The sequence below is a fragment of the Pteropus medius genome, unplaced genomic scaffold, assembly GCF_902729225.1.
Source record: "Pteropus medius unplaced genomic scaffold, Ma_sr-lr_union100, whole genome shotgun sequence".
Taxonomy (NCBI): domain Eukaryota; kingdom Metazoa; phylum Chordata; class Mammalia; order Chiroptera; family Pteropodidae; genus Pteropus; species Pteropus medius.
This window is the reverse complement of record NW_024344378.1, coordinates 54,195,396-54,221,805: the sequence shown is the minus strand read 5'-3', so window position 1 is coordinate 54,221,805 and position 26,410 is coordinate 54,195,396. Positions and strand designations below refer to the sequence as shown.

General features: G+C 33.4%; 1 protein-coding gene across 5 annotated transcripts in view; it reads right to left on the bottom strand.

The window, feature by feature from the left end:
* The window catches only part of NRG3 (neuregulin 3), a 990,054-nt gene that overhangs the window by 95,215 nt on the left and 868,429 nt on the right, over nucleotides 1-26,410 (bottom strand). For 3 of the 5 annotated variants that reach the window (XM_039872258.1, XM_039872257.1, XM_039872259.1), the window contains exon 4: nucleotides 21,613-21,639. In XM_039872258.1, the coding sequence (XP_039728192.1) occupies nucleotides 21,613-21,639 (27 nt within the window). The remainder of the gene's footprint in view (nucleotides 1-21,612; nucleotides 21,640-26,410) is intronic. The other 2 variants (XM_039872262.1, XM_039872260.1) reach the window with 1 other exon arrangement.

Sequence of the window (26,410 nt, the reverse complement as noted above, 5' to 3'; positions counted from 1 at the left end):
CCTCATTTTGTTATGGATTATCAACTTTATTGCATTATGGCTAAAAATATAATATGCATCATATTTTATCTTTGAAATTTATTGAAAGCAGTCTTATGGGTTAGAGTGTTGTTTTTATTAATGTTAAATATGTTCATGGAAACAAGTGTTCTACAAATGTTGAGTACAATACTTATTATGTGTCTACTAAATCAAACTTATCAATTATACTCTTTATATTTTATAAAAGTTTTTGGATTTTTATTTGTTTCTTTGACCTAAGAAACAGGAAAAGTGCATAAAGATTTCCTCTTATGGTATAAATATTTAAACTTGTATTCTATCAATATTATATTAAACACACAGATATACACATTTTTACCTTCATATATTTTGAGGTTGCATTATGAAGTACATATAAACTTACAATTTTATATTTTCCTAGCTAAGTAAACATTTTTTTGTTAACTACTGACAATATCATCTCTAATAAACTTCCTTCAAGTTTCACTTTATCTAATATTAACAATACTTTTCAGCATTATTTTGGTTGTTATTTACATGGTGTATGCATGTGTATTTCCAGTAATTATGGTTATTTATATTTCTAAAATTTTTGACATTTTAAAAATGTTTTTTATTTGAATCTATTTGCTTTATCTATTCTTTTCTCTTTCCTTTTTTATTCTTACTTTTGTTTTGACTGAACTAAATTTTTTTTTTTGGTTTTAGACCTAAAAAGTCTATAATTAATGAATATCTCTAGATTTCTTCATAATTAAAATAAGGCCCAAATTACAGTTATAAATATGAATGAAAAAATTCCTTAAAAATAGAATACCAAATCTAGCAGTATTCTAAAGTATAATATATCACAGCCAGTTTATTCTAGAAGTGCAAAATTGGTTTAACACTTCAAAAGTAATCAATTAAATTCATTACATTAAGAAACTAAAAAATAAATCATATGATGGTATCTTTAAATTTAGGAAAAAATGTTTTTGGTAAAATTCAATACAAATTTATAATTTAAAAAAATCTTTGCAAACTAGAAATAGAAAGTAGTTTTCTTATTATGTTAGCAGGTGTAATGAAGCCATAAGCAAACATTATAATTAATGGTAAAAATGTCAAAGGTTGCCATTCTAACTGAGACTGGGAATAAAAAAATGGAACTTGCTATAAATATTTTTAATTAATATTCAGGAAAGTCTAGGCAGTAGAGAAAGACAATAAGAAAAATAAAAATATTTAAATTTAAGAATAAAAAATCTTATAATATTCAGTTGATATAATTTTATATTCAATCCAAAATATCTAGAGATAAATTATCAGAAGTAATAATTAAGTATAGCAAAGTTGCTATATATATAAAGTCAATATATAAAAATTAATTGAATTTCTTTGTAGCAACAACAAAGATAAAATGAATTTTAAAAAATCATGTCATTTGCAATAGTATTAAAATTTTAAATATCAAGGGATAAATCTGATAAAGATGCGGAAAACCTTTAGGCAGAAATCTATAAGATATTATTGAGAAAAATTAAAGGGGATCTAAGCAAATGGAAAGCTATACTATGACCATGGATTAGAAGATTTAATATTTAAAGATTTTTCAATACTTTCCAATTTTATTTGTGAGTCTGAAGTAATTTCAATGAAAATCAAAACAATTTTATTTTTTTCTTCTTTTCTAAAAGCTGACTATTTGATTGTAAAATGTATGTGGAAGTGCGAATAAACACAACACTCTAGTACAGAGGTCCCCAACCCCTGGGCTGCAAACCCCTACCAGTCCCTGGCCTGTTAGGAACCGCTCCGCACAGCAGGAGATGAGCAGTGGACAAGCAAGAGAAGCTTCATCTGTATTTGCAGCCGCTCTCCAGTGCTAGCATCACTGTCTCAGCTCCACCTCAGATCACCAGAATTACATTCTTAAAGGAGCACCGATCCCTAGTTCCAAAAAGATTGAGACTGCTGCTCTAGTAGAAGTGTAAGTTTGGCTTACTTTATCTGTCCGAAACACAGACTTATGTAAAGCTACAAATTATATGTTATATAGAGAGTTATTCTAAAAAACTGATAAAAAAAAAAATAAGAAAAATCCAATAGAAAATGAGTAAAAGATCTAACAAAAACTTTGCAAATAGGTTATCCGAATGTCAAATAAACATGAAAATGTGCTCATTTGCAAAGATGAAAGAAATATCATTACATGTAAAGTAGAATGGCAAAATATTAAAACTAGGGACCATTTCTGATGTGGAAGAGAATACAGGGTAACAGAAATTCTTACATGATTCTGGTTGGAGTGTAAATAGATTCAATCTCTTTGGGAAAATAAATAACAAAACAACAAAACCACTCAACAGAAAAGTTTGTGTTATCTATTAGAGGTGAAGATAAGCACATTCTATGGCCCCCCAAAATTAAATAGAAATAAATAGACTTTTATGCAGAAATGATCACTAAAATGTTTAAGGCAGAATTATTTGTAATATTCTAAAACTAGAAAAAAAGAAAACAAAGTCCAAGGAACAATAGAATGGAAAATGATTATATATTCATACAATGAATATATATTCAAATATGTACATATAAAATACAACTATTAGGTTAAATTATACGGTTCATGTGGTAAAATACTAACCCTCAGCAAAGAAATGGGTAGTATAATAGGATATTGATTTTTTTTATTGGTGGTGATTTTTTTTTTTGAAGGGATGTAAGTACTGTGATTTGGAATGGGCAAGTGGTTTGCTTCTAAATAGCCAGCACTGTCCTTTTCCTTGACCTGGCTGGTTACATGATTTGTGCTTTATAATAAATGTTTAAGCTTCACATTTATGTTTTATATACTTTATGTGTTCACAATTAAAAAAAACAAAACTTGTTTTTTCCCCCACATAAAGGCACAGAAATTATTTAGAAAAAAGTATTGCCTAGAAGAGAGATCATCTATATTCCCTATATTTTCTAATAAGGTTTCCATGGCAACCCAAGTATCATGAGAAGAGAGTCTATTAAATGCACTTAGAGTATTGGTTTTCCTGGCTAGCTGTCACTAGTCTCAAAACAGAAGTCTTTCAGATTGACAAAGTGATGTCACAAGCTAACTGTGTCATAACAGAAGATCTATAGACTAGCAACAACTCCTCTAATGCTGTATTTTTTGAAGATGTTGAGGATAGAGTGCTGCTCCTCAGCAGGACTCTTAAGAAAAGCTCTATTGAGATTCCTGCAGAGGAGGTGTTGAGCCATATTAAAGCATCCATCAACCATTGCTGCTGTTTTACACTTAACTCCACCTTCAAGCCCTCAAAAGGCAATGAATGAGAACTGCTTTAGGGTTGGCAGTGGGGATTTTGTAACCTCCCTACTCTATTTCCTATTTGTTTGTTTGTTTCTACCAGAAATATAACAACATTAAATTAGATTATAGAATTTTAGTTTTGTTGAAGATTCTGTAACTTAGGATTGACTCCTTAAATCTAGACCATTCATTTTGGAATTCCCGTGTGTTAAATGTAAACATTTTGCCACTGGGTGACACGACTACCTTACTTTAATATTCCTTTTGCCAAATCATCCTCTTCCTGGATACCTAAAAATCATCTCAAAATTATTGAGTTAAAATGAACTCCTAATCTTGAACCTCCTGGAATGAGGTCTTTCTCATTCCAATAAGTGGCAACCATCCTTCCAGTTATTGAGTCCAAAATTCTGGAGTCATCCTTGATTGCTCTATCTCAAACACAATATTTGATCTATCAAATCCCATAAATACTCTCCCTTCGATATAGATCCAGAATCTGACTTTTAGTTCACCTACTCCACTGCTGAATTTTTTGTGCAGGTCACCATCATGTCACCTCTGGATCTTTGCAATAGCTTCATATCTGGTGTTTTTGCTCTCTCCCCCTTGACAACTCCTGGCATTTCTGAAAAATTCAGCCATAAGACAGATTTGATCATTCCTCAACTCAAATCTCTCCAAGGACTGCCTATTTCATTCTTACTCAAATCCCTTACAAAGACCTACTGATCTGGGTCCCTATACTTTCTCTGACCTAATATCCTTTGACTGTTTCCTTTGCTCACCCTATTCTAGCCACACAAACTTCTTTTTCATGATTTGGGCTTTCCTCTGCCTGGAAAACTCCTCCCCAGATAATCCACATAGCTTGCTCCTTCGCATCAATCTAATGTTACTTTCTCAGTGAAGCTTTCCATTGTACCTTATTTAGGAAATCATCTCCTTGTTATGACACTGCTTACCCTCTTCTCCATCTTTTTTTTTCTTCTTAGTACTCATCAGGATCCTACATGTTTTATTTATTTGTTTTGTTTATATTCTGTCTCCATTACTAGAATATTAGGTCCCATCAAGGCAGGAATCTTTGTCTGTTTTAATTATTATGCACCCTCAATGCCTATACAATAATTGGCATATAGTAAGTGTTCTTACATTTTTGTTAAATAAATACATGAATAAACATTTCCTAAAATGTATCATATTGATTACTTAAACTTCAAGAGTTAATTGTTCTTTGTAAAAGAGAAGTTTGTGATCAAAAAAGTTTGGAGACTTTGAAAAATCCATTTTGCTCTTGGAGTTGCACAAAGCATATTCTCATATTGATAGATGTAAGAATTTATATAATTTGAAGGCAAATATTTAATTTTCTTTGACACAACATTTTCTCAACATATTTAATCATGAAATTCTGTTATATACACAAGTTTTTGTTTGTTTATTTTTATTTTTATATCATGAGAGATTGTGTCTGTGTGTGTATAAAATACCTCTTAACAACTCTAGAAAACTTACATTAGAAAAAGCCATGTTAGATATATACTGTGGATTTGTCTCCAAGTTCAATTTTATTGAACCAGTCTATGCCTTTACACAATTTCTAGTCATCTGGTTCCATTTTAGCTAAGGAAAATAATGCGTAAAGGGAGCACCTATAGTCTGTTTGCTCTACAATGGTACCATGATGTGTTTGTATTCATTTAGTAAATGATCTGTAAATTTATCATTTTTATTAAATTATAACTTAAATACATGTAAATAAATGTGTTTTATTCAAAATAACTCAATAATTCAAATGGCCAAAAATAATTGGAGTGCCAGCCAAGTGAACTGGGTTCAACTTCTGTCCCTATCACAAATTATTTGGATATAATTTGTAATTACTTTGATTATACCTGTATATGTTCAACAAAGAATATGTATATTGATCCCCCATGCTCAGTTTTCTACATATTCTAGTTTCTTCATTTGCAAAATTGTGGCAATATTTATAGCAGAGAAGATTAACTAAGATAGAGTTTGTGTAGTATCTGGCAAAGTGCCTAACACACTGCAGTTGCTGGAGAAATACTAGCCCCTTTACCTTTCTTTAATTGTCTGTTTCAATATAGTAAATTTTGCTTTATAAAATGAGCTATAAATATAAGCTATACAAAATACATTCAGATGAATATACCTGTGATTTATACGTGTCATGCTTTCATGCACATTTTTCTAATTACCTTAGAACAAATTGCAAAACAAAGCCTTTTGTTGAAGCTCAATTATGAATGCTGATTCTAACAATTTGCTCTATACAGCAGGGATTGAAAAACTTAATTCAGAGCCAAGTTCTCTCTAATTTGCTGTAAAATCTTTTAGCTATACTTTTTGTTTTGTTTAGTTTTGGTTTTCATTATGAAGGAATTTTAAATATCATCTTGGTAAGTGTAGAATAACACTTCCAGGGTAAAGGAGATGATGTTAAGGTATGTAAAGGCATTAAACATTATTTATGTAAATTCAGTCTTCCAACAACATTTAATAATAACCTGTTATATCCTCATCTCTGATCTGGCATAGAGAAAGAAATCATATGCAGAGAAAACAGAAAGAATATAATGTATTCAAGGAAGCAAATGTGGTTTTGAATGGTTGAGAATGGGGAGCTGGGCATAGTGGACTCTCAGATAAATGTCTCATAGTTAATATGAGCTTACAGACTCTCCATGAAAACAGCAATGTAATAACAGCATAACAGGAACCACCATCTCTTGCTATACCACGTCTTCAGCCACATCAAAACAGTGAGTGCACAAGGAATTTTCCAAGACATTTCTGAAGGGTAAGAACTGTTTCTGTGCTAAAGCAATTTTGTTAATTAGAATAGTTTTACAAGTGTGTCATCAAACTTCAAGTTTAATTGTACAGAACCCCCATTGTAGAAGGAATACAAGGGATATGTAGCTATCTAGATGTAAATAACACTGGATTAAAAGAATGAAACGTTGAATTGGCTGCTGTAGAAAGATGAAAATGTTAAGGTTGGAATTATAAGATTGTTGCTAGAAGCGGGTAGTAAATAAATGCTTGCTGTTGATTCCCAGCTTTGCCCCTACTTGGGTAAATGTAAGTAAGTCTTTTAACATTGCTGGACTTCAGTTCGCAATAAATATAAAAATCTAAACTCCAGACTCAAACATCTTAAAGATCTCTTTGACCCGTGATATGCTATGATCTTATAACTATTCATGGAAATATTCTAAATAAATCAATGGCACTGACAATACTAAACTTCAAAGTCCCTAAATGTGTTCATCCTATTATTACTTCAACTCACTAAGTCAGTTGTAAAGGGTAGAGTGATGCATTTAAAACATTGTTCATTTCACTGAAACAAAACTTCAAAATATATTGTTCCAATTTGAACTTTAAAAATAGTTTGAGGATTGCCAAATTATATATCACCCTTTCTGCACAAGAACTTTCAAACTCATATATGTATATGTATGTGTATATGTGTGTGTGTGTGTGTGTGTGTGTGTGTGTGTGTGTGTGTGTATACACATACACATACATATGTATATATACTGCTGGTGAGAACCGAGCTCCAAGAAAAAAAAGGAAGGCATTAAAAAAAAGATAAATGAGTAAAGGAAATTGAGAGCATATGAAAAGAAGACAGATGAGAGGAGAAAAAAAAAAACCCACTCTTCTCTGAAACAATGTTGAAACCAAGGAAATGAAATCATCTTTATTTCATGAAAAAAATATCTTTGATAGAAAAATGCAGAAGGATAGAAAAGCTTTTATGGCATTTTCAATAATAGATGTTCATACATATGAGTTAGCATCTGTGTGTGACAGAATCTCAAACTGAAACAGATCTAAACCATTTTCAAGTGACATCCAGTAAAATTTTCCCAAAAGGTGTTCTATAATTCCTTATTTCTTTAAGGTCTGAATGTTACAATGATCATATTGCAATTGGCTTCCAATCTTTATTTTATTTTTAATTTTTTTCAAAGTTCAGTATTGACAAATTATACAATTTATATTTAGAATTAATCATTTCAATCTCACTTTTACATAAACCTAAGTTTTACAAACTGAAGTAGCTTTATAAAATGGAAATCATCGCAATGTGTTCATAATATATTTAATGAATAATAGTATTTATACCTTATTGCTGCTTCAATAATGGTAACTTGACAGCAATGTCAGCCTCCTAGGATATTAAGTACTCTAATGCTTGTACTGTGTTTTCCTGTACTGTGCAATCACTTTAGGCCAGGGGAGACACTTCATAGCCCTCAGAGAAAACTCCAGCTTTTCCAAGTATCGTTCCTTTAATGCTCATGGTTCAGAAATCATATTTTTGTGTCCTTCGTATATATTCATGACTACATATGGGGGAAAATAAGAAAAAGTTACAGGTAAACATTATTCTTCTTGTATAGAAGAGCGGCTCTACCAAATCTAAGATATTTTCCTGTCATAACAATAAGCTAAAAAGAGAAGATTCTGAGATTTGAAACCACAATTTTGAGATTGTGATCCCATTTTTACAACTAACAATAAAAATTAAAGAGTATCCACACCTGATTCAGTATGTTCTCACTTGGCAGTGTGCATTTCTTAAAACCAGAATGACTGAAAGAATTCAAGCTATTATAAGTTACAATCAACACACAAAAATATATGTATATTTTCTAGCTGTGGGACAGAAAAATGGGCTAAAATAAAGATGTCAAATGACAGAAGTAAATATAAAGTCTTACATTTTGTAAGTCAGTCATTATAAATCTGTTATATAAGTAGAGGCTAGTAAAAGATAGTCCAGAATTTAGTTTCCTAAATATAACTCTAAGATATTTTTGTTGACCAAGGATTATATTAGACAATGGCAGCTTTATGCTATGAATGTCTTTTTTTATGTCAAGATTTTTTTTAATGGTAGATATATAAAATTAGGCATAAACCCATTATGATTATACCTCTTATACAAATGTAAAGCCAAAAGAAATTATAAGATACAGCTAAACAAAATTTCAATACTAGTAAAACTCAACAACATATAAAAGACAGGACTGCATACTATAATCCCCATAATGTAAAATGTACATAAATTTTTAGGAAGGCAGTGGGGAAAACAACAAAAACAAAAACTATAGAAAAATGCTACAAAATTACCCCGTGGATTAAATACGCGAATGATATTATAAATTGAATTAGTTAATTTACTGTGTGCAAAGAAGGAAAGACAAAATAAATTAGGGTATTTTGGAGTGTTTACTGCATGTGGGTTTTTCTAAATGTGTTACATGCATTATTTCACATAAATTTTAAAATACCTTAGGGTATAGGTTTATACTTCTAAAGAGATACTGGTAAATCATAATTTTTCCAGAGAAAGAACACAGGAAAGAAAGGGTTGAAAATGATATCATAACACCTATCACTACAGAGTTAAGACTTAGGGATAGGCCATGATAATTGTTTTGAGGTATTAGATGAAATAGCAGGTGAAAGAATAGATGAGCGAACAAATATAGGTTGACTGAAGAAACTATTTTTAATAATTCCAAGAGTTGTTGGAATATGTACTATTATTATTCCTACCTTGCATATGAGAAAACTGAGGCCTAGTAAAATATACCCAAAGTCTCGACTCTAGTAATTAAAAGAACGAAGATTAAATCCCAAGAATCTATGACTTTATGGCTATGTTCTGTACAGAGTCAGGTTTCCATTCATTATAAGAAATTGACAAGTTAAAGGGACAAGTTCAACCGGCTGACCTCTGAGGCCTCTTCCAAATTTATGATTAATAATAATATACCATTTATTCATAAAATAAGTGTTCGATTGGACAATTGTTACAAAACATGCCTATAAATATGTATTTGATATTAATGAGAAAAAAACATTTCTTTTTATAACTATATAATTATCAATGGTATTACTTTTGAATAAAAACAAAAGAGAGCATGTCTTCTCACATAACACATTCCAAATAATCCATCCTATTATCCAACTAATTTTTAAATTATGTCCTTTACATTCTGGAGCATCATAAATATATCAAAGTAAATATAATTTTAGGGAAATGCCGTGTCTGTTTTCTTCCAAATATGTTATCTTGTTTTATTCTAACTACGTTCCCATGAGATATATATCAATATTCCATATAGGTGAATAACTCAGTCTTATTGATCCACACTTGTCCACCTACATAGAGCTAGTCATTGGCAGGTGATCTAATCCTTGGTTTATCAGATATTTGAGCTTAAGTTTTGCTCAGGGTCCTACTTTGCTAGTAGTAAGTGTTACCAACTTCAGAGGGCAGTACCGAAAAGGCAACATATAATAATGTGTGGCATAGGCCTATGCAGCATACGGAATTTCTGCATAGATCAGCCAAAGGCTCTGTGAATTCAGACTTTGAACTTATGCTGTTGGATGATATTGGCCTTCATGGATTTCACAATATTTGGGGGAAAGAAAGGCATAAAGCACATTGATACCATGGCTACTAGAAGACATAAGCACCTGATATGCGTGAGGATTTGTTAGGTAAGGGTGGTGGAAATTAGTTCTGTAGCACAGAGAAAGAAATCACATGCAGAGAAGATGGAAGATTATGGTGTGTTCAAGGGAGCAAATGTGATTTTGAATGGTTGAGAATGGTGAGAGTAGAGATAAGGCTAGAGAAGTGGTGAGTCAAGATGGACCTAAGATGCTCTGTTATTTGGCACCATTTCATACTTCAAAACATCCCATAGTAGAATCTGATGAAAGAATCAGGGAATAAGGTAAAGTTTCCTTAGACAACAGGGCTTCCATGACCCTGGAAATAATATTACATTCACAAACACCTATTCTATCTATGTAGAATATTACTGGTTTTCCTAGGCTATGATTAACAGAGGTTTGATTCCATAAGGGCTTAGGAGAGATGGAAGTTCACATCTGGAGAAGCTCCTGCCCCTCTCAACTGTATCTCCTCAGCAAATGTCTCCAGAAGGCAACTGAGGAACCACAGAGGGACAGGCTTTGGGAAAGTTCTGGAGAAGATTGCCAGAGCACGCAGCTGGTACATCCTCTATCCTTGAGGGTTTATGGACACACACACACACACACACACACACACACACACACACACACACACATCAGTAAACAAACTGGGCAAACAGTGCAACACATTAGGGAATGTAGAAAGAAAGGACATAGTCTGAGTACCTTATATATGCCAAATAAATGCATATATGATGAGTTATAACATCAATCTTTATATTAATAAAACTTGAGAGTAAGAATAAGAGATAGAGAGAGAGAAGTTAGTCTATACACACAGATAGATGATATATAGATGATATATAGATGATAGATGATAGATAAATGATAGATAATGATGATGATGATAATGATTATAATAGATAGATATATAGAATAGAATAGATAGATAGATAGATAGATAGATAGATAGATAGATAGATAGATAGAAAGATAGATAGATAGATAGATAGATAATAGATAGATAGATAGATAGATGATAGACAAGATGATAGATAGATAGATAGATAGATAGATAGATAGATAGATAGATAGATGACATCCCATGCCGTGCAGTGTATAGAGGATGAAGTCAAGATTTGATGCATATCTGCCTGGCTCAGAGTATATATATATTTTTTTCATCGCACTGCTTGAATCCCATAGCTATAGAAAAGTGGAGTTTTTGAACCACTACTATAATTCCATAGTACAGCTCCAGAAAATAAATATCTTTATTTTTTTCTAGTAGAAAAAAAGTCTTAGATTCTCATAAAAACATGTTTGTGACTGAAGTTAGCAGCCCGAACATAATGGGAAAATGAATGGGTGGTGAACAGATAAAGACACAGTTGTTATTACTTCATTAATATTGCCTTTGAATTGTATCTTTTGGTAAGTTAAATGCTACTTTCTTTCTCAAAAGCTGATTAACTAAGTAAGCATGCTGCCATTTGTTTTCTGAAGCATCCATATTTGAGGTGTTAAGCTATTTCACCCACAATAAGAACTTGGCTTTAAAACACTTCATCAATTGCTCTGACAGCAGGACCCATCATGCCTGGAACCAATGAGTTTACAGATTGAATTTGCCATATTAAACATTCATAGCTGCCAAGAGATAATTTGGGAGCAGCTTAGTATTATTTTTGCCTAATTCTCATCATGTAATAAGCAGAGTTACCCCTGGAGATACGCAAAACATTCTTACTCCATTCTCTCCTGCTCATCTTCTCCATTAATTCTGCTAATCTTTCTGCACTTGTCACGTCAGCTTTAATTCAGCCTTCATAGAGAGTAAAGTGTGAGATAGCAATGGGTCAGTAGAGGACCACTCTTCACTGTGATTATGCCAGAAAAAAATACTCAACACTGAGTCAATTTGAATTTTAAGTAAGCAACAAATGGGTTTTTATATAGATATGCCACATGCAACTCATCAAACATATCTATACTAAACAATTATTTGTCGTGTAACTAAAATTCAAATTTAAGTAGGGAATTCTGCATTTTTATTTGCTAAATCTAGCAACCCTACCCACAATGTATCTTCTACAGCTGAGGTTCTAATCGAATGTATTAGTGTCCCTAACTTGGTATACTTGGAGCCCAGTACAGGGACAATGAAGAGAATACCATCACATTTGCACAGAACACATCATCTATTATGCTGGTAGAGAAGGACTATGGGAAGAGTTCAGGCTTTGGAGACATTCGACTGGGATTATAACTCATCTTTGCTATTTATCAGTTGAGTATATTGCCTTTACTTCCATTGACCTTGTTTCTTCATGTGTGCAATGAAAAAAATTACCTTGTTAGGCTTTTATAGACTAACTTTATTTGCACTTTGTCCATATGTCTTTTTTCCAAATATGGATAGCTTCCTTGAATAAATACCAAGTAGCTCTGCAAATCTGGTATCTCCACAGGGTGCTACAAAGAATACAGAATCAAATTTTCCCAGACCAAAAATTTAGCCACTGAGATTGTAGTGGTTTTCTGCATCACATGTTTAAGATTCCTGATAACTCTGAAAAATAAAATAAGCAAACTCATGTGAAATCACCTACAAGGTCCATCAGTCACACGATAATCAGCAAATGTTAATTCCCTTCTCTCCATTTCCAATAAGGGCTTGCAAGCTTCATCATAAAAAGGTTTTCAACCCAGTAGTCTTCTGCTTCAAGACTCAGCAAAAGAAATAAATTCAGTGAAATTCTCCCGAGAAGAGTGAATGATACATTTAAGGGAGCAGCTTCACTAGACAAGAAAAGTTTATTTATTTGACTTCTTTCACCTGTATCTGATCCTGTTGGAAATATTAATAAAGGAAATGCAGCCATTCTGCATAACCAGGTTGAAGATTAAAGCCACCTTTTTAGAACCAAATTCTGAAAAGTGATCTCCAGCATTCATAGACATTACTCTTTTTTAGAGAGCTGAACCTGTAATCTTAGCTGCAAATCACTGTAATGCCCTGGAAAATGGCTCCCATTCTACAAGATAACTTTAGAGTCCCTACACAGTAAAGAAGGGAACACTAATATTCAATTTCTGTTTTCCAGAAGAATCAGAATGATGTAGACAACCTACAGGGAAACCTCATACAGCACATAGGTCAGAAATCCACACCACTAAAGTCACTCCCTGAGGGAACACTAAATATAATAGCTCACTTTGATTGAACACTTAATAAATGCCAGACTTTGGGCTAAGCACTTTATATGCTTTATGTATTTTGATCTGCACAACAACTCTGTGATATCGGTAACGCCATCGTCTCTCTTACACAGATTGGGAACTCCAGGAACAGAGACGATAAATCTCTTGCCGCAGGTCATACATATACTAAATGGTAGAGCCAGAATTAAATAAAATCTGTCTGTCCTTTTATGTTAAAGTTTCTCACCATGCAGGCAGAGATCTCCTACATTAGAAACATGTTAAAAACTAAGAGCCTGGGATCCATCTCAGAACTACTTAATCAGATATCTAAGGCTGAGAACAGGAATTTACATTTGTAACAAGCTTCCCAGGGTCTGTGATGAAAGTTAAAGTTGAGAGCTCCTGACTTATGTTATACTGCAACTATGACATGAACAGAAAACACAGACCTACAAGTGAAAACAATCAATTTATAAAATATTCTATAAAAAGATACTGGTCAGTCAGGATCCTTTAGGATACTGACCCACTCCTAGGGCTGCACGGGACGCCCGAGTGAGTTGAATGTTGCACCTTTGAGAAATCCTCATGTGCCATTCACCACTTAAACAGGGAAAATCTCCAGAAATAATTTCAGTGACTGACTGAGAGTTATCCAGGACTAGACCATATGGCCTTTCGTTCCATTGATATTTTGTTTATACTTTCTGTTTTTAATCATTTAAGTACATTAAGAGTTAATAAAAGCATACACCATTTAAGTTCACTTTAAACCATTGATTAAACAAATATTTATTCATCTCATAATTTTGCTAAGCATTAGGCTGGAGATGCAATTATGAATAAGTTCTGTTCTCACATAACATTTTCTAGTAGGAAGACTGATAATAAAAAGTGAACAAATAAGTCAGTTAAGACAGTAATAAATTCTATGGAAGAAACAAAAGAGGCTAATATTAATGGGATAGGAAATGCATAAAATAGGGTGGCTAGGGAGAGCCTCTTATGAATTCTATTTGAACTGATGCCTTTATAATGAGAAGGAGCCAAGCTTGTGCAGATAAGATAGTAATGTGAGAACAGCTAGTGCAAAGTTCCTGAGGTAAACAAAAGAACAAGAAGAAGGTGGATGTAGCAGAAACACGGTGAGCTTGGAGGAAAGTGGCAGGAGGTAAATCAGGGAAGTAGGCAGTGCCAGATCATTGAGGACTTGGCATAGCAACATATGGTGTCTGTATTTCCTTCTAAATCCATTAGAAAGTTTCACACAGGGGAATGACATGATTTGATTTACATTTTAAACAGAAAGTTGTATGTAGTTTAAATTATAATGCAATTTGCCTTTGCTGAAAAGAACCACTATTTCCAAACTGCCTGATCCTGGTCCTGTTTATTTTAACATCTTCATTAGGATGTTTCCTCTTCTGCCCATAGAAATCCTACGCTTCCCTCAAAGATCAATTTAAGGTCCACTGTGCCCGTGGCTCTGCTCATTGCACCTCATCCCCCTGTTTTTCCAGGCATCCTGTCCTTGGTTCTTTCTCTTTGCTTGACACAGAATAAATGTAAATTCATCTTTATAATACCCGTAGTTGTTCAAAGAACAAGCATTTGGTGGATACTTGAAGTACAATCTTGAGCTTGGTCCATTAGCTGGTATTTTGCATGCAGTGCCTTCAGGCAATCTCTACACAGCTATGACAGAATAAGCTTTTTAAGGGAAATATGATCACTCACTCCCCTGCTTGCAACCTCTGAAGGCTTTCTTTCACAATAAGATAAAATGATACTTCTTTGAAGGGCTTATAGGGGTCATCATAATCAGCTCTGACCTGATTAACCAACCGTATCACCTACAATACTCCCTTTCGTGTGTATTATGTTTCTCCAATTACCCAGGACTTCTTGTTATTTCCTAAAACCCCTGTGCTCTTCATTTCTTACTTACCATGTTCTTCCTTGAGACTTTCCCTCATTTTCCCTTCAGCCATCTCCCAACCATAGGAATTCTTTTTTATCCTTCCATGTACCAATATTCCTGATTATTCCAGTGAGTAGGCCTTCCTCTGTGTTCCCTTCTCTCAGGATTTAACAGAGTACATAGTCCCTAAAAACATGCTTCTCTAGAAAAGTAATTGCCTACAGTAATCTCCTATGTAAGACTTCTATGAATAGATAGAAGTATACTGACGGTTATGTGAAATCATGAAGCATAGGTACAGAACCTAATATTTCCCACATGTAAGTAAACTCAAACCCTATTTATGTGTGTGAGCATGACATCCTGCAAATGTCTGGGAAACCCATTGTTGCCTTTTATAAACAAACAAAACAAAACAAAACCACACCAAAACTTCAATTAAAGTCCTTTTTGCACCTAACTGGAATTGGTTAAAATTCTGTCCCACACACTGAATCACAAACTTCTTGAGAGTCTGTCTTGTCTTTGTGTCACTCTGGCCTGGCACAGCGTTTGACCTCCCAAAGGAGCTCCTGAAGCAATTAGATGTAAAAGTCCATTTTTTAACCTCTTTGGGAATTACTTCCCCCACCCTCTCAAAAAAACAAACAAACAAACAAACAAAACTTGGGGGGACTTGTGATCAAGACAGCTGAATTATTAGTGCTTATATTGAGATCTATGTTAAAAAAAAATAATAGTGTAAAGAGAGAGGGAGTAGTCATGTTGCTAAAGAGAAAAGTAAGCGTGAAAACAAGATTGTGAAATGTTTCTTAAGCAGAATCTTAGAAAGTCATTGGAGAGATCGTTCAACTCAGTATTCCAGTTGGAAAATGTATCCTATCAGAGGAAATACACCTTTACACCTCAATGGCATTCAACAGTAGGGCCACTCAACTAGTGTCACTCAAAATAGTCTGTAACTGCAATGAAAGCTACAAATACAATACAACTTCTGTAGATTATCCTATATGAGAGACTGCAATGACCAGTTGATGTGTTTTCTTTTGTACACTAGGCAAGGATACTGTGAATTACTACCCACGATTCATATAGCCTTATGGTACTTTGAAAATATTACCTTCAATTCTTAGGACTAGATATAGAACTGCATTGCCACTTGAGACATTGCCGGCATGCAACCTCTTTGAGTAAACACGAAGATCTCATTTTGTGACATGCCCAGTAGTTGTTAGTCACCAGTAGAATTCAAAAGGTCTGGAAGACAGACTTAGTTTAAATCCTATATTTGCTACTTCCTTGCTCTATAAATGAGAAATTTCACCTAAAAAAATCTCAGTTTTGTCATTTATTAGATACAGTTCCTACCTCACACATTTTTATATAAATAGTTCCTATCTCATGCATTTTTTTCAGTTCAATGAGATAATGTAAATTTTGTGGCACATGTCAAACAATAATATTAATTTATATTACTCTTCGCACCTGATTTCTCGTGTAGTTTAAGAGCTCAACAAATATTCTTTAGATTGCGCCCCTACAAACATACAAATACCTTTACCCATAAATTGCTCTTTTATTTTATAAGAAATCATGATATACTAAAATGAATGACATTTTTATTCCAAATACATCTAATTTAGATTTTAGCTTAGAGAAAGAGGATCCTCATTTCTATATCTCTAATGCAATTCACAAATTAGGGCATACACGTGAATTCATTTGACTGACACATGAGCCTGTTAAAATTTAAAAAACCACACACAGCAGTGCATTTACAATAAGCAGGGCAGCTTTAAGGAAAATATCCCCACTTTATATCATCCAAACAGAATTAGAAGCGGGTCACTCCTTTGAAGATTATTTTCAGTGCCTAGTAAAAAAATCCTAAAGCCATTTTTTTTTTAATGAGGAAATGAAGACATATTCAATATATGGTGAAGTTGGAAGTAGTAAATAGTAAGATTCAATTCTGAATCTATACACATATTTTAGATCATAGACATTTCTGAGCCTTTCCTTATAGAAAACTCAGTCTTTAGTTTTCTTTCTTTCTTTCTTTCTTTCTTTCTTTCTTTCTTTCTTTCTTTCTTTCTTTCTTTCTTTCTTTCTTTCTTTCTTTCTTTCTATTTCAAAATACAGAAAATATTTTGGAATAACTTTTTAAGATTTTAGTTAAGAATCCAATTTTCCCAAGTTATGTAAGCCTTTTGATTTTTTTTAAAAATGTATACCAGAATTTAGTCGATCAGGCTTTGCATAAATATGTTATCCTAAAATGTCAAATTGCAAACAAGATATTTAATTGACAGAGTCCATTTTATTTTTCCATATGACAATAAAATACATTTGCATGAAAGATCACCAACACGATCTTTAGTTCACCCTGTAGTTTTCTAATATGTTTATAAATGGCATTGCACCTACTTTTATACAAACATCTTTGATGCCTAGAGCATCAAATACATCAGGGCATTGTCAGAGAAATAGCTGCATAACGAATAGCTCAAATGGATATAATGAGATATGTTCCATGATGGAGCACCTGACACGGTAGCCAGAGATTTCTGAGATGAGAAATAATTCTTCATGATCACTAAACTTGGCCAATCTGACATGCCCTTTGGCCATCTGTCTCATCTGAATGATTGGTTGGATTTCTCATACAACTCAATGAGTACTTGTGCTTACAAAGAAGTTTGTCTATACTATTTCTGGATCTATTAACACTGTGAGGGAAAGTTGGAACATCTGACCCTAAAAATCTCAATTTTCCCTCATGCATGCATGAATGAATTAAGTCATGAATTCAAGAAATATTTTTTGATTATAGGTTTGATATAAACTTTCAAACAAATTTTCACAAACATTTCACAATTTTGTTTTCATGCATCTTCAAATTCCTGTCCTCATTATATCAATTAACTATTTTTTAATTAATACTATATTCCAGAGCAGTATATGTTGTTGAAATATCCATTGTACCAATCCCAGAAGCATCGTTAAGAAAAATTCATGAATGTAATTAAGGAAAAATCTTTCTGAATGCTGACAGTTTTATGGACATTGGATTTGGCATGGTTTATTCAATGGGATAATTATTCTTTATAATTAATAAATCAACTCAGAAAACTTTTCAGTTAAGTGTTTTTATTGAAGTTTATATTCTCTTTCTAGCTAAAATAGTGGTACTAGGGCCTTATAGACCCAGATTGAGAGACTAAAATAACAAGGTTCACCCTAAAGTGGAAGCAATATGGGCCTAGTATAGATTTGAAGTATTGCATCTCTCAGTACAGTTTATTCACTTTGGCTGGTACTCAGCTTAAATGTCTCTTCCCCCAGGAAGCTGTCTCTGAACTTTCCAAGCCCATTTAGTTGCTTTCTTTTTTTATTTATTTTTCTTTTATTATATATTGCCTATGTCATTTTTATAGCACCTCATATTACCTCAACTATGTGTAGCTTTCTCTCTTTTTAGTCTCAGAAACCTTGGATAAAAAGGAATGTGGACTTTATATCCACATCTACAATATCTTATATATCTAGGACATAGTGTGATAAGTTTATGTTGATTAAATAATAATAGGATTCTTGAAGCATTTGATTTGGAGTTATTTGCAATAAATAGAAATTTGTTGAACTGTATGAAGTATTCAGGTTTTGAATCTGATCAATAAGAGTTCACATAGATATGATCATTGAGAATACAAAGACAGGGAAAAGGCCCCTGTGTTTCAGACTATCACATTGTGACCCATGTTCAAACTCAAGGAAAGATGAAATTAATGTCCAAAAAAGAATGAGGAAAGTTGAAAATAAAGGTTTCTAGAACTCATTAAAACAAAGCTGGAGTTGATTATTTTAGGCACACCAATATACTGACATGATTAAGTTTATAGAGACTATGCCTATATTTCTGCTTCTCAGTTGAATTTATACATAGAGTGCCATATTATTGGGATAAAATTGCTTTCAATGAAATAAATTTTACCCATATAGATTATAAAATCACAAGTTAAATATGCAAATATTTGTTCACAAAGCAACAAACAGAATTTCCGTATGCAGTTAGAGCAACCCGTGAGGGTGAACTGTGTTTAGAAATAGTGAGATCAGTGAAAACAGTTTGTTTACTAAACTATTCACCATTCCAAACAATCCTTCATTAGTTGCCATGATCCAGATGCATATTACATCTTTAATTTTGACTTTAGTCCCTTTAATTCTGACTTGTTGCCCAACCTCTTCCCTTTAAGACAATCCCTACTGGAGTCAAATATTCACACACTGAGAACACATTACTTTATAGCTATGATTTGACTCTAACTTTTGTGAGACTCACTATGACCTTAGTCATGAGTTTCATATAGATTATCTACTCATAACTTAATATTTTTCACCTACCAGTACTAAATTATTTTAAATGTTTTAACAGATCTCTTAATACATATCCTGTTTCCTTAGCAAACTGTTATACTATAAGGTGCCAGGGTCAATGGAGGTCCTCAGAAAAATCTGGTAGAATGGTGACTGGTTCATTTCTTTTAACAATGATAATTAACAGTGATGTAACAATTTCTGTTTACTATAACAATGGCCACACCACTTGTGAGGTCTGCAGCTACTCAGTCCCCACCCATCAGCTATGCAATGTTTCCTGTGTCTGCAGTCATTTTACTACATAACGTTTAAAGTCTCTATTCTCGAAGTCTCCAATCACCATAGTCTAGTGGGACAAATTTCTCTTTTCACTGTATGTAGCACCCACTATCCTCAAAATGACTGCTGATTCTCAGACTTCCATGTTGTTATTCCTCATCATCATCAGTAAATGAGGAAGTACAAACAACATGATCTTCTCAACAAATAATTTATACTCTACTACATGACCATGTCTATAACTTTCTGTAATTCTTAGACCACATAACCATAACCTCCTTTCCATGCTAAGAACTTGTTTGAATACTTACACAATGACTACTCATTGTTTCCATTGAGATAGCTAACCTTTCTTCACCTTCTTCCACATCTACCTTACATTCCAGGATGCTTCATTTGGATATTATTCTGAATTTCATTGCCCTTAGGAATTTTCATCACATCTATCTAGAAAAGCCTCAAACCTGCAGAAATGGGCTGTCTATATGGTTTTTCTATAATCTAATATCCAGATAATAGAGCACTAATGAATAATATCACAAAACAGGGAAGATCAATTCCAGTATAAATATGCAATCATTAATCTCTAATTAACCCTCAAAACTTCCAGCAGCATGGTTACCAACTTGACATTTTCTCTCAGATATAGCAAAGACATCCAGAACTCAAAATTGCCAAACCTAATCTAGTAAATACTTCTCATAAATTGGTTTCTTTCCCAGTATTGTTTTTCAGTTTGAGGCCCACCTTTTACCTAAATGTGCAAACTATAAACCCTGTGATCATCCTAAAAATCTCCCCTTTCTCACCTCTAACATCAGTTCCTCTTAAATACTTGTTGATATCATGTTTTAAATATCTATCGATTTTTTTTCCTATATCTTCTTCTGTCACATTAATCCAATTTAATGTCATCTTGCCTGGCACACATGTTAATGAAACTTGCAATTTTATATTTATTAGTTTTATTACATGATTATCATTTGTAAGCTTACTAGACCATAAACTCCATCAAACTAGATTTTTTTTCTGTCCATTTTTACAATTTCATCTCTAGCATTTTGCATGTTTTATTTGCTTACAGTGAGCATTTGATAAATATTTGCTAAATGAATGGATGGGTGGATAAATGAATACAAGGAAATTTATAAGTATTGTCACAATAAACATATGTGTACAAAGCAAGTATTCATATCCATACCAAGTAAGAGTAAAATCTGAAGTTCAATGAAAATTATACAAGTAGAGAATTATGAATTTGAATGAAATGTAGGTCTTCTCAATTTCACTAACTTTAACTCTCGAGGATCCTTCCATTATACCACCATGATGCATATCAACCCCATGGAATGTTTTTTTTTTTTTTCATTTTACTTATAATATAGTCTCAGAAAACTGTGTCCAATTCTTAAGTGATTATCTATGACTATAGAGAATAATTTCTGTGGAAGCCATTCTAATGCTTTTAAAGACATGCCATTCACTGCAAATAATTTCAAAAGAAATATTTTATTTTATAAAGTGAAAATTTATATAGCTCATACTTCAAATTAAGATTGATATCAAAATGTATCCAAAGTAATCACTGTGAAAAAATAAAAGGAATTAGAGCAGAAAATAACAAAACTGACATTTTAAACCATCACAATTATCTTCTATTATTTATTGTTTGCCATTTTATAAACATTGTGCTAAGCAATTTATATGTGCAGTAAAATAGGAACAATTATTATCCCTATTTTACAGATAAGAAAATTGAGAATTAGAGCAAACAATCAAAATCAGAAGCCAAATGCAACTTTTTATACTTCCAGAGCTGCACTTAACATTAAATTGCCTTCTCAATATGTAGTTAAATATTTTGTTTTGAGCTATCACTTAGTGAAAAATTGACAAAAACAGTTTTTACTACTAATAGCATCTGATAATGAGACATGTCAGTTATAATCAGATGGGGAAGGAGAACTACAAACATTTTCAAACTTAGCTTTTTCCAGATTTATTTAAGGAGAAAATTGTTTAGTCTTACCCATGAATTCAATCCCCAAATGGTCTGCTACACCAAAGTCAGCATATAAGGGAAAAAGAAAAAGAGAAAAAGATTAGAAAAAAATCCACATGGAATCAATGCTTATAAGATTGCCCTTTCAAGGCAAAAAAATGTTTCTCAATTTTAACCACCATGTTCACTTGAGAAAGATAATTTACAGATTTCCGAAAATTAGGGGCACTCCAAACACTGATTGGTATTTCTCCAAAGCCTGGAACTTTAAGTGGCATAATATTGCATTAATTACCAAGTGTGCGAAGTATAAATTCAACCCCAAAAAGAAACAAAAAAAATATTCACACAAAAAATATCTGGTACTAACATTATTTTTAGACTCGTGATACTTTATATAGAATATTTGTTCAGCATAAACTTATTTGGACCTCTGTGCTATAAACAAGTAAATAAAGAACTTCTGTATGACAAGCCTTCACCAGGTGCTCATCACCTTCACAAAAAAGCAATAATGCTGGATTTTTTTTTCTTTTATTTGTTAGATGAGAAAACTCTTCATCAAGATTAAATATCTTACCTAGGCACCAAAATTTGAGGCAGATCCAGGACACAAATTTAGTCGATCTGCCCGTATGTCCTATGACTATTAAACTTGACAGAGCTTCTGATCAAAAATGAATGATAAATGTGTCCATGTCTGTTTTATGGACATGTGGGCAGCCAATAATTTTGACCCACTAATGTCTACCTGTAATCAATGAAGTGATAAACTGGGCCAGGCTAATTCTAGGCATTCAACCTTAGAAGTCTGTTTATTTAAATGGTGCTTTCTTTTAATCATTCAATTCTTTACTCATTCACTTTTTAAATTTATTGCATTATTTGATGATGGTTTCTATTGCAGCGATATGTTTCTTAAAAGAGAATAAATTTAAAAAAAAAAAGTATTGCTATAATTATATTTGTTTCCAAGACAAATTGCTGGACTTCCTTTTATGAATTTTCTATTTAGCAAAGAAACTTTCCTTTTTCAGAAAATATGTATTTAGTTATCATGAATATTTCAGTACCTTTCCTATTTATAAATAATTTTTAATTGCATTGTAATAATATACACATAACATAAAATTTCTCATTTTAACCATTTTAAGTGTACAATTCAATGACATTAATTACATTCACAATGTTGTGCTATCATCACCACTATATTTCCCAAATTTTTCCATCACCCCAAAGAGAAATTGTACCTACTAAGCAATAATTTCCCTTCTCCCTTTCTCCCCAGCTCCTGGTAACTTCTAATCAACTTTCTGTCTCTATAAATTTGCCTGTAACTAGCTCATTTTTAAGTGATTAGGACCTGTTTTTAAAAAGTAAATGCATTTCTTTACATGGCTTTTTTTTTTTTTTGACTGCTTAATATATACTATGATAGATATCTAGCACACTGTCATGAAAAGACAGGATTTTTGTTCTCAACTACTTTTGAAATCAGTGGGCGCCCACAGAGAAAAAGCTCTGGTAATTCTTAGTAATAGTGCTATAATGGAAAACCAGGAAATGTATATTGAATGGAGAGGCCACAGACCCATATGCTTGGGAGACCCATTTTCCTGGGAGAAAGCTAATGTGAAACGTAAAAAATAGAGATTGCAGAAAAGTTGACAAGACTATGCTATGTTTGGGTTCTAATGTGAACAAGAAACTTCATGATGTGTGTAGTTAGGACAGAGAGAGACTAGAGTTGTGGTATTTAAGTACAGAGATTTGGGTGAAATTACTTATCATGAGACTAAAGGTAAGAAAAAAAGATTGGAAATAAAAAAAAAAATTGCATATAGCCAGAAAAGAAAGTGTAGGAAGGAAATCAGGAGAAGAAAGTATATAGAAATACGGGAAGAGAGCATCTCAAATATTGGCTCATAGTTGTTCAATGATATGACTGGGCAGTTAGTAAGCCATTAACCTTAGTCTGATTCAACAAGAACTTTCCAGTGGTGCTGAGATGCCTCAGAAATGGTTGACTGTCTGCCATGTATTTTGCCAGCATGTATAACCAATCAATGGTAGCTCTTCATTCTTCCTACAACTTTGGCTGTTCCACCTCTGAATGTGATAGGAGTTATGGAGAATTATCTTTGTGAGTCTGGAGATTGCACTGAGAAGTGAGAGGCATACTTGATAAATCTGAGGGCAATCTCAATACTTTGAACCACAGTGAATTTATGACCAGTAGAAAAGACAGAAATCAGAATCTGAAAATTATTCAAACACTAAAAGTTATAAGTAGAATTCTTAAGGAAAAGGAAATCTATCTTCTCTTAACATAGCAGGAAAGTTACATCCAAAATTGGCATGAATAATTAAAGTTATTTGTTTCTATGTACAGCAAGGGATATATAGAGTTGTGCCCAAATATGTGCGTGACTTTGAATAAAATAATCTTAAAATTGACAATATGTTTAACAAATGGCAAAACCTCTGAGCCATTGAGATTTGAGGTCTAGGTAGATAACTGTAGAGATAAACTTAATATTCTATAAAGTCAAAAACTCCTGGATATTCAAGGCCCACATTTTGCAGAGTCCATGATTACTCGTGTGTGAGCAATTCAAAGCTTATACATTAGACAGACCATCAGGGCCTACCAACAGTTTCCTCAATGTGGGCAGGGTGAAGAAGGGCAAGTGAAAACAATCCTTTACTTGATTCCAATCTCAAGGTGAGAAGAGAAGTTGTTATCCAAAATATAATAAAGAACTCATTGCACTATGGCGTTGGGACAGTGCTACATGAATGTAAGTTTCAGTGTTATATGTAAGTTTCAGTTAAAAGTAACTGAACAAGGCAAGGCTATCATAGAATAGTCAGAAATGTAGTGATTTAAACCCTTGTTCCATGGGATGTAGAACAGTATGTTACATGAAAATATTGTTATGCGTTTTAAAAAGTCAGACTACTGGCTTGAAGTTCAACAGGCTTCTCAATTGCAAGAATCCCTAAAAGCCTTCATTGTGTGTGCCAAGGCTCTGCTGGAGGTAGGTCAGTAGGCAATACTTCCCAAGTTGATATAAACAATCACCTTGTCACGAAGCCCCATGTGGAACTGGTGATCTGTGGCGGCAGTCACCAACGTTTTTGGCACTAGGGACCAGTGCTCCTATGAGAATCTAATGCCTGATGATCTGAGATGGAGCTAGGCGGTGATGCTAGCACTGGGGAGCAGCTGCAAATACAGATGAAGCTTTGCTTGCTTACCAGCCACTCGCCTCCTGCTGTGCGACTCGGTTTCTTTCAGGCCACAGACAGTCACTGTCTGTGTTAACTCAACTACACAACACGCCAGTTATAAATGTTTTATCTTAATAACTGTACTGAAATCTGTCACTCTGTAGATTCCACCCACAGACCCTTGTGAAATCATTTTCAATGGTGACTCTTTAGGTAGAGGTAGTCCTTCTCAACAGAGAAGACTAAATTGAATTTATGAAGGAGGTAAGCTGGGGCTTGAATGTTTGCTAACCCCTAATATCTGAGCCTACTATACCTTAGTAGTTTCTAGAATCACTGTAAAGAAATGTAATTGTCTCATGCTTCAACAATTGGTCTGTATATTCTGCTTGCTCCAGATAAAATTGTGGTCAAGGTTATAAAATGTCATATGTCAATACATCATCATGTATGTCTCTCTATTATAACAAGCCCACAAACTAGGAAACGCTTGAATAGAGTCTAGAGTTTCTGATTAGGAGGGGAGCAAGGGTTGAGGATAAACCTGGCTGTGATTGCTGAGGAAGCTTCAGTCTCAAAGCAATACATGGATCTACAGAATATATACCTTTCAAAAAGGTTAAGGGGTCAAAGGATGGGGAACTATAGGCTACCAGAGCATATAACTGTGCCATTAGGGGAAAGAGAATGTGGCAATTGGGAGCAGAGAAGCAACCAAATCTCTCAGGTGTTAGGTCCCACAACAGGGAAATAAGGAGAGCTGGCAAGGATGTGAGCACACTCCTGGAGGGTGAGACAGGAAAGTCCCTCTCTAGGCACTGTATTCAATTCTGTAATGTTGTCCTACAAGTGTAGCAATATTGTCATAATATCCTTTTTCCAGCTACTTGTTCAAGAGTTAGGATATGAATTTCAGGTTAGATTCTAAACTCCATGCTCCTTCTACTAAATTATGTTGCCTTGTAAATATACAATTTTATTTTATCAGCTTATATACATTTTATTTTAAAATTTATACATGTTCATGAATAAAGTTTATAAATTAAAAATTCATGTTAATAAAAAGAAATTGATACCTTTCTTACTACTTCCTAAAAGTAATTCCTGTTAATTTTTTGTTCTAGTTCTGGCCATTTCAACTCTATGATCCCTATCTCCTTCTCACCTCAATACATCAGAGCTGACAGTTTTCCTACTGTTTGAGAGTAAGCTCTGGCATTATGACTGTGGCCAGCCTCACACCAGACAGGTCATCAATCATAGAAAAGCAAAATCACTTTTCCAGAAAAGCACATAGCCCCATTCTCCTATTCATAGGCCCTGTTAATGAAACTGGCTTCTTTATTTTTCTTCCTAAAAGCTCTGTTACTGATTTCTGTTGAACAGAGACAACTCTATTTTACATTCTTCTTTCATCCTCTAAATAAGAGTATTCATTTATATCAAAGGAGGAGAAGCAGACAGCCATAGAGGTTGTGCCACATGTTTATGCAGTACAGACTCAAAATGGGTATTTTGCTCTGTAAATGAAATATTAAAACAGGGTCACACTGAGGTTTATCAGTGACTATTTGTTTAGGTTGTTCTTCAG